The sequence below is a fragment of the Rhinolophus sinicus genome, chromosome 14 (assembly GCF_057876585.1).
Source record: "Rhinolophus sinicus isolate RSI-liver-muscle chromosome 14, RSI-T2T, whole genome shotgun sequence".
NCBI classification, from domain to species: Eukaryota; Metazoa; Chordata; class Mammalia; order Chiroptera; family Rhinolophidae; genus Rhinolophus; species Rhinolophus sinicus.
Window position 1 is genome coordinate 108,846,894 of NC_142514.1, and position 10,013 is coordinate 108,856,906.

At 34.4% G+C, this 10,013-nt stretch overlaps 1 protein-coding gene across 1 annotated transcript; it reads left to right on the forward strand.

Annotated features, from left to right (window-relative positions):
- The first annotated feature begins 5,635 nt into the window (after positions 1-5,635).
- BTG4 (BTG anti-proliferation factor 4) lies at positions 5,636-9,724 on the forward strand. The gene is made up of 4 exons (XM_019715260.3): positions 5,636-5,825; positions 6,302-6,439; positions 7,288-7,486; positions 9,473-9,724. Exons 1-4 carry the CDS (start codon positions 5,653-5,655, stop codon positions 9,653-9,655), a joined length of 693 nt encoding a protein of 230 aa, XP_019570819.3. The 5' UTR covers positions 5,636-5,652; the 3' UTR covers positions 9,656-9,724.
- Positions 9,725-10,013: the final 289 nt, after the last annotated feature.

Consider the following 10,013-nt stretch of genomic DNA (forward strand, 5'->3'; position numbering starts at 1 on the left):
TAATGTCTGGGGGGTAGGAGTCAGGCATCAGCATTTTAAAAAGATATTCAGGTAATTCCAAAGTGCAGCAATTTGGGAATTCCTGTAATTGAATGGGGAGAGTAAGAAATGTATCATGGAAAGCTGAAATAAATGATACAGTGAAAGAGGAAGATCATTAAGGTCCTAGTTGCAACTTTATTTTCTTTTTATATGTTCTGGGTATATAGAGATACTTAAATACTTACTGAATTGAATTGAACTAGCCTTATTAAATCACGTCATTACTAGATATCAAGGTGCTCAGCCATCCATTTCCATAGTTCTTATATTACTATTTCTCAATACCTCTTAAGCATCAAAGATATTACACTAGCCAATGCACCCCTAATATCTGTACTTCATCTTTATCACTGATGAAAATTTTAACAGTTACACCACTCCAGCATGCCAGGAGCCATCCATATCCATATATTCTACTACCACTAGCAATAAGGTTTGTATTGCAGTCAGCAGGTGAGTAATCCATCTCCAAAATCCCATTTTAGAGTCAGCTTTCTTAAATCTTTCATGGTACAAACTGTCTTAGATTGTATTCTTTAGAAACAGGCTGTGAGATGGGAGTTGCATGCAGAAGTTTTACTGGGGAGTCCTCTTGAGAGATCTACCCAAAAGGGAGTGAGAAAGATAAAAATGAGCAGAGAAACACCTGGATCAGTGACATGGTCGCAATTGAGGCCTCCGCCTATCTTCGGGGAAGCTCTGGAGATGAATGGCCCTTCAGAATTGTTGCAAATTGAAGCAAGGGGGCCAGATATTTGTATCCCCACAATGGCCAGTCAAGGACTGCAAGCTACCCCTTGGGGAAGGGACAGATAACTTTATTCTGAGGTAGTTTCTGAGAGGAATTCCCAGTGAGGGATGCAGCTACGAACCATAGTATCTGACTGTTACAGAAACTGGAGGATGACTGTGTTGACCCTGAAGAGGGGAACTGGTCGAAGGACCACAGTGTCTATAACCATGTTCAGAATGACTTGTCTTTGGCCTATGGGAGTGGTTCATGTAGGCTCTTTTGTCTTTTGACATAACCTTTTGATTTTGTATAGCTTCCTTGCTTTCTGGTAAAATACATTCCAGGCTCATCTAATATATTACCTGAACTAGAACTGGAATCAGCTATTTCTTTAAGGAATTTCTTTTTTAAAAGAGGGAAATGGTATTTAGGGACCACAAAATGAGTGTTAGGATTGTTTGTCGATTGTAGGCCTTTTCACTGGACAAAACTCGAATACATATTTTTGAAAAGAAAAAATATTACAAGTTCATATTAATATTGCCCTTTCAAATTTAACATTATAGGAGTTTACTTAATTTCTTTGATATTACACTTTTATCCTTTTTTCCTTACGTTGAAAATTTTAGTTCATAAAATATTAAAATAAATATCTGTATTACCCTATCCTATTCTCTCTCTCTCCCTCTTTAGATATGTATTTGCTGTTTATAGTATTAATTAGTAAATACAATTAGTAAACTTAATTGTTTACAGTAATATTAGCTTTAGTATTCTGAAACTATTATCTATAATATATAAAATGTTATAAATATAAAAATTTATATATAACAATCAAAATTATATGTTATATAATATTATAATTACATTTTATTATATATTATAGACAATAGTTTCAAAATAGTAATACTAATACTACTGTAAACAATTGGGCTACAGAATGATTTTTTAAAAATAAACATATTCCAATATGTTCTAGAGGCACCTGAAATATTTCTTCTTGTGTGTGTGGTTGTTTTTAGATATCATTTTCATCTTGTTAGTAGAATATAAGCATAGTAAATCCTAAAGATTAACTTGATTTTTCATTCATTTTGAACTTCTAAGGAGAAATTTATTTTACCATTGTCTTTCATGTTATATATTTGCTCATATTATAGACTGAGACATCTTATTTAGTTTTTTTCTAAAAAATTCAGAGCAGCTAAATTGATACAGGGATGATTAGACAAAACAGAAATACAGTAAGATTAATTAATTTGCCCATAACCACAGGGAACAGTGGAAATATACTATAAGTTATGTCTTTTGACTTCATTTTATGAAAGCAAATGAAAATTTAAAAACAATTGAGTTATGGGGTGCAGACTGTAAATATTACATTCGAGTTTGAAATCCCATAAATGAATGCTAACTTTACATACTTAATAGTGGACTGTGCTATATTAGTACAAGATTTTAAACTTATATAAGTATATGAAAACAAAGTGGCTCTGATTTCTATTCTCAGATGTTAAGATATGGAGCTTTGATTTTAAGTGCCAGATTCATACATGTATGCCACTGTAAATGTACCTAAATTTTGACCTGTTGGTAGATAGTAACTACGCATTTTATTAATGATGTTCTTCTAATATGAATATTTCATAAAGTGATGCACTAAGACTAGAGATACTTACATATTTTCTTGCTTTTTCACAAGGGGAAGATGATATAAACCTTAAATTATAGACCAATGATCTTGACCTCAAGTGGGGCAAAATTTTGAAACATCTTGCCAAATAGATGGTTTCTAATTATTATGGAAGTTGGGATTACTTGGAGCAGCATGGGCTCTTAAAGAACGGGGCATACCAGGTTAAACTACTTGTCTTCTTTTTTATTCAATTAGATTTTATAATACTGGTAGTTTAAAGGAATAGTGTATGCAGATTGCAGCAAGGCAATTGGTGATATCTTTACCATTGACTAGCTTTCACTGGGTGATAACAGAATGAATTGTTTGAGTGGAAGTGACTGTGTTTAAGGAACATATCCTAGGATTTTGTCAAAGCACACTGCTTGATCTCTATCCTATTCACCTGTTTATTCATTACTTGTGGGAGGACACAGGTGGATTTCTTGTCAAATTTACAAACATCAGGTAGCCAAAAAGAGAATTTACTGGAAGACAAAATCGGGGTCACAAATAATTTCAGTTCCCTATAGTGATAGTTTAAATTTAACACAATGAAATATGATAGATATAGGTGTAATATGTACTTTTATACTCCACTTAATCCACAAAGCATTAGAAAAGATTTATACTAAAATAATAGCTATAAACTTATATTAATTAAAAAACCACCACTTTTTGAGTACTTACTATATCCAGGCATTCTGCTAAGTGCATTATATAATTTTATAATTTAACATTGACAAAATCCTCATAAGATAATAGTAGTAGTACAGTAATTGTACTACTACTAATGTAGTAATATCTAACGTTTATAGAGCTTTTACTGAGTACCAGGTGCTGTTCTAGGCATTTTACACTTAATTCTCATAACAACCCTATAATGTGGACACTGTTATTCTCTTCTTTATATACATAAGGAAATTGAGGCACAGAGAAGTTGAATAACTTGTTAAAGTCACACCGTAGATTGATGTAGGATACAAATCTGGCAGTCTAATTCCAAAGCCTTAGGTATACTTCTTACCCTCTTTTTACAAATGAGATTTTAAAGATTAGAGCGGTTGAAAAACTTACCCAAATTTCTGGTAAACGGAAGGACTGGAATTTAATTCCATGATGCTTGATTTCATAGCTGTTTTCTTAACTGTGTGCTCTGCTATACTGCCTTCCTATTACAACTACTAGGTAACTAGTACTTAGGTCAGATGCTTTAATACATTAGTGATTGTAATCTTGGTAACAACCCTATGAGGTCGCTGTTATCCCTCCATTTCACAGACAGGAAACTGAAAGTTCAAGAAGTTAAGAAACTTGCTCAAGGTTACACAGATAGTGAGTTGGGAAGTTGCGGTTCACACCCAGGTCTGTCTGACTCCAAAGCCCATATTCTTAAACATTGTGCTGTGCAGGAAGGGAAAGATGCCACAAAACAATAACATTTGTTCATTGTGAGGCAGTGGTGTCACACCACCGCCAACAAGGTGACTGCCCACCTGAGGCTGCATTGTAGAAATAGAGTCTTCAAAGCAAGGGAGGGGCCAGTCCCACTCTGTTCTGGAATGGCAGAGTAGGTGATTGTGTGTGATTCTGCAGTGTTGTGTGTGATGCTGGGCTCCACACTTTAAAAGAGCATTATTGACACACCTGAAACTCAGCCCAAGGTGAGTGCCCAGTATGGTAAAGTGTCTCAGTTCTATAGGAAATTCTATAGGAAAAACCATTAAAATGTTGAGAATACTTAGCCCCTCAAAGAGGAGACTCAGAGAAGGCTGAATAGTATTTGAACTGCCTTTGTGTGGTGGAGGATTAGATATAATCCATATGTATCCAGAGGGAAAAACGAGGCTGCACATATAGAGAATAAAAGAGGTGGATTTGGCTCCTTGTAGGGAGGAAGGACTGCCTGGTGTTTGCGGCTTTTTAGAGATGAAATGGGCTTCCTTGTAAGAGAATGAATTCTTTTCTACTGTCTAAGAACCTGAATGACCACTTATTGTGGGTGTCAAACACTTATATGTTAGGTGTGGTGGTTCTTCATTTTAGTGGGTATAAGAATCACCTGGGGAAACTTGTTAAATACTGATTTCTGGGCCTCACTTTTAGAAGTATTGACTCAGTAGATCTGGGATAATATCCAAGAATCTGCATTTTTAACAAACAGCCTGGTGAGTCCAAAGCAGGTGGTCAGTGACCCACACTTAGATAAACTCTGAAATCTATTTATTTTACAAATAAACATTTAGTAAAAAATGTGTGTAGTCAACATAATGACTGTTCAAAGAAAGTTGTCTTAAGTTTTATAAAAGATTCAAGACAAAATTCTTTAATATGTTGACAGTTACAATTAGAGATGAAATTATTGGAATGTAGGATATTAGGATATGGAAGGAGAAGGCTTGCTTCTCAATCTCTGTCAAAAAGATAGGACTTTAATAGTAAAATGGAAGATACTAATCTGGTTTCAAAATCTTTAAACACCTTCAAGAACCCACTCTGCATATACCAAGGGGCACTCTCACGCGGACCTAGAAAAAACTATCTGATTATCCTAAAAGACAGCGCCTGTGTAAGGTTAAATACCTATCACGCTTTGGGGCTCAGGCTTATATAAATTTCAGCCTAAAAGTAACAAACAGGTGTGGTTGAGAATTGGAAACTTAAAGCATAGTTGGTCTTCTAACTCTGGCCCACTTTTTGTTGGGGCTAAAGAGTTTTTGCTAGCAAGTATAATATGTTTGATTAATCTTAACCTTTACTTAAAGCATGCAACCCAAGAGCCACAATTTAGAACGATACTGTATCCTGAAATGCTTTTGCTCTCTGCAACTACGTTTTTAAACAGTGGTGCTTGGTGTAATTACTGTCTTATATCAGGACTTTTAAAATGTAAGTTGCATAATGATGTTTCATTTGTTTCTTAAGTGTATTAAAGTTTTAAAAAATATGGTTTTTTTCCTTTGAAAATCGTTAAAAACTGGCTCGTTGAGGAATTGGTATTCTTGGCTGTTTCGTTGATTGATAGTATTGATGTGCTTATTTAGTTCATTAAGGATGAGCAAATGATTTTTGTCTTAAATTTAAGGTTTATAAAATTTCCAAATGGCAATTACATGTTGATAAATTAGACCCTTGTTTCTTTTTAATTTCTTCTTGCTTCCTTTTAATGGTTGCAGACCTCCTCATAGATTTTTCTTGAATCATGAGAGATGAAATTGCAACAACAGTTTGCTTTGTCACAAGATTGGTGAAAAAACATGGTAAATTGAGTAAACAGCAAATAGACAACTTTGCAGAAAAGCTGATGACTATCTTGTTTGAAACATACAGACGTCACTGGCACTCTGATTGCCCTTCTAAAGGGCAAGCCTTCAGGTGAGAGCTAGTATGTAGTATGGCAAAGGGAAGTAACAACCAAGTAATGCCATCAGCAATGATTGCGTTGGCAATCTATAAGTAATGAAAGTTTTATGGGCTTACATTTATTTGGTTGAAGGTGGGCTTGAAAGAAAGAGATGCAGTAGGTGACAGTGTGGTTGAAATTAAAGAAAAAAACCCTTCTGTGAGGTGGATTAAACAATTTTTAACTTGTATTTACCATGAAAGATATGCAATGAACATTCGGTGAACTAATTGTGTGACTTAGTGATGCAACCCACATTCTGAGTTGCTGTGAGAAAAGTTGAGGATGTTTTACTCTTACTTGTAAAATTGTGGAGGGTGGGCAAGGGATCAGCAGAAGGTAGGGGTGAGGTGGGAGCTGTGTATATTGGAGCAGTATGCCTCCAACATGATTCTTTTGCTAAAGCATCAGTTACCATGTTTTTGTTTCCCTTTCTTTGTTTTTAAAGGTGTATCAGGATAAACCATAATCAGAATAAAGATCCCATTCTACAAAGGGCTTGTGCTGAAAGTAATGTGGATTTTTCCCACCTGGGACTTCCAGAGGAGATGACCATATGGGTAGATCCCTTTGAGGTTTGCTGTAGGTGAGTATTCTCATTGGAGTTAAGAGTTTGTGTGCTCTGTGACACCTGAAAACCTTAGGTTATTTAGTCAGCTCTGTACAACTTTGTGAAACATGATGCTCTAAAGCCTTGGATTAGCATTGAGGGCACTGGGTGATTAAGATTTTAGATAAAACTTTATTAGACAAAAAACTTCCAGTAGAAGTGGATGGAGTGGGAAGCACAAAGACTTTGCATAATATTTTAAATTTGATTTTAATGCCTGCACCCTATTGCCAAGAGTAAATTATAATGTCTAAGTATTATAGGCAGAATCAAAGGGCAAGAGGAGTTATCTACCACAGGGCAACTGAGTCCATTACCTGAATCAAAAGAAACTAATCTTACCAAATCAGCAGTGTAGATGCCTGACCACTGCGCTGTACACCTGACGCTGAAGTTCAATAACACTAAATGTCAACTATAATTTAATACATACATCGTCACAGGATGTGGAGTACAGCATGGGAAATAGAGTCAATGGAATTGTAACAGCTATATATGATGTCAGAGGGGTAGTAGATTGGGAGAGGGGTGTAAATGTCTATTATGTTGTTTTGTACACCTGAAACTAATTAAAAACAAACAAACTAGTCTTTGTTTTTACCTGAGCAATTAACCAAGATAGCTCTTACAGAATACCTGCACTAATTATGACAGTGTAGTAGTTGAAGGTGATAATGTCTCTCAATTTTCTTTGCTGTCAAGTCATTTCAATTTGTTTTTAAAAATAACTTTTTGTAAGTTATTGAGTTATCGCCACAAAATATTAGAGAGAAAACTGAGAAGTTGAATCCCTATTGAATACTTTATTTTCCTTTCCTATTTAGGTATGGTGAGAAAAATCGTCCATTTACAGTTGCTTCTTTCAAAGGCAGGTGGGAAGAATGGGAACTCTCCCAACAAATCAGTTATGCTGTTAATAGAGCCACACTGGACTACTCCTCTGGCACTTCCTCCGATGAAGAAATTTGTAACAAAGAACCTCAGATTATTCCTAAAGTTAGCAATCCAAAGAGTATTTATCAGGTAAAGTGTGTTCCAGTTCTTCTCTATACTTTTGTTTTCTATTCTAATTATTTTCTATTCTAATTCTGAAAAGAATATGCTCACTGTAAAAGCAAAGAAACAAACAATTGGAAAACATGGAAACAGCAAAACTGTAAAGATTAAAATCACAATATTAATATTCTGACAAAATGATTTTTCTGTTTTTTTCTTCTATATGTAGTTCCTCTACTTGGCTGGGTGCTCAGGATCAATCTCATCTTTTGCAGGCCTATTTTTCCATATAGTTTTTGAACAAGTTTTCTTTCACTTAAATTTCTTCAGAATTAAATATTAAAATCAGTGGGCTTTTTTGACAATAGAAAATAACATACCTCTCACAGGAAATTTGGAATATTAAGACATGGTCAAAAGTCTGCAATCCCATTAACAGAGCAGTTTTGCTAAAAAACAAAAACAAAACAACAACACAAACCATAGAAATATGCCTAGCTATATTTTGGAAATAGGTTTCATGAAACAATACTTATCCTTGCTAGGTACAATGCCCCTGACACTTTGTATTAAATTAAATTGATTTCAACCACCTAAATTGATTTCATGACTCACTAATGGCGGCAACTCATGGTTTGAAAAACACTGATCTAGAGAGAAACTCTGTTGACATTTTGTACGTATATATTAGGTTGGTGCAAAAGTAATTGCAATTTAAAAGGTTAAAAAAATTGCAAAGAACACAATTACTTTTGTACCAACCTAATATTTGTTTATATGTTTTCTTAAATTAATACCTATGTATTAACATGTTAAAGCAATTTTATTTAACATTTTGATATTCATTTACTTTCCTAGTAATTTACTTAGTTAATCGACTATTGGCAGATATCTAGATTGTTTCCACGTTGTTGTGATATAAAAAAGCTGATAACTTGTACAGAGATGTCTGAATTTTAAATTATTTCTGGAGACTTGATTCTCAGACATGGAATTACTGGGTCATGGGTATGGACATTTTACTCGTTCTCAATATATGGCCAAAGTACCTCCTAGAAAGTTGTATTTATTTGTAGTGTAACAAGCTTTGTGTGATAATCTTTACCATTTTTCCTAAAATTGGGTATTCTCACTTAAAAATAGTTTGATAACAATACTATCTATTGCAGATATTATTAATTAAATTAAACATTAAAAAAATCTCTATGTCCCGAAATGTTTTAGGTATTTACTGTCTTATGACTTTTGTCTTCTTTACCCACTTATCATTTGAGGTCTGAATGTATTATAGGAATATTTTTTTATATTCCTATAGGAATACTTTAGGAATATTTTAACTCCTTGTCATATTACTGGCACATATTTCTTCTCTAGCTTGTTTAGTTTTCTAAACCATATATATGTGTGTGTGTGTGTGTGTGTGTGTGTGTGTGTGTGTGTGTGTGTAGTTTATATATAGTTCTATATGTGTTACAAGTTTAAAATTAGGTAGTGAAGTATTTGCCCTTAATTCTATTTTTATGCTTAGAAAGCTCATCTTCCATCTAGAGCTCAGATCCATAGTCAGCTATATTCTTCTAGAGCAATATCCTTTCAAAATATGGTCTGCAAAACATCTATATTGTTTTGAACATTTCAGATGTTTAAAATGAATATTTCTAGACCTCAGCCCCAGAGATCATGGTTAGGCAGTTTTGGGTTGGGTCAGTGAGGTGGAGTGAGGTAGGGAAGAACTCAAGAATATATAGAAATTTGCATAAATGTGTTTTTAAAAATTTTAGTTGGATTAAAAAATTGATTTTATTAAAAGGTATGAAGTGACTTACTTTATACCCCACCCCCAATACTAGTTAATTTTCCAAAGATGATTATCCACTTTTATTTCTATTCATTTGTACTTCTTATCCTTTTGAAAAGTTTAACTTCTGAGTTACGGGCTTTATTTAATCCTTAGAGCTAGTTCATTAGTTTACAAAAGATCTTCATACACCTTCCCCCCTTTTTTTTTTCCAGGTTGAAAACTTGAAACAACCCTTTCAATCTTGGTTCCAAATCCCCTGCAAAAAGAAAATGGTGGATGGCCATATGGGCCTCCTAGCAAATGCTTATCTTGCGTTGCATAAGAATCCTAAGGGTCAGAGGCCTGCTGCTGTACACCGGGTGGACAGGTACCACTGGGTCAACACAAATCGGTAATGCAGCGGCTGGGCACTTGGTGGGAAAGAGCTCAGAGGAGCCACTTTATTTTCTCTAAAACAAAACTAGTCTAAGGTTGAGAGGCCCAGAAAAAATAACCACATTAGGGACCAGGGTGCATGGTGGTGAATCCTCTCACACAGATCATGACTATGTTCTTAGCTGTACTTTTAATTCTTATTTAATTTTATATGAAGTTTTATGTAATACTAATGAGTGTACCCAATAAGGTGATAGAATGAAGATATTGACCTGTGATAAGATTCAATGAATTATGAAAAGTAATAGTTTAAATAAATGTGCTGTGTTTTTAATATAGTCCTACTTCAGTTTATTGCAAGAAAATTTTACAAGTTTA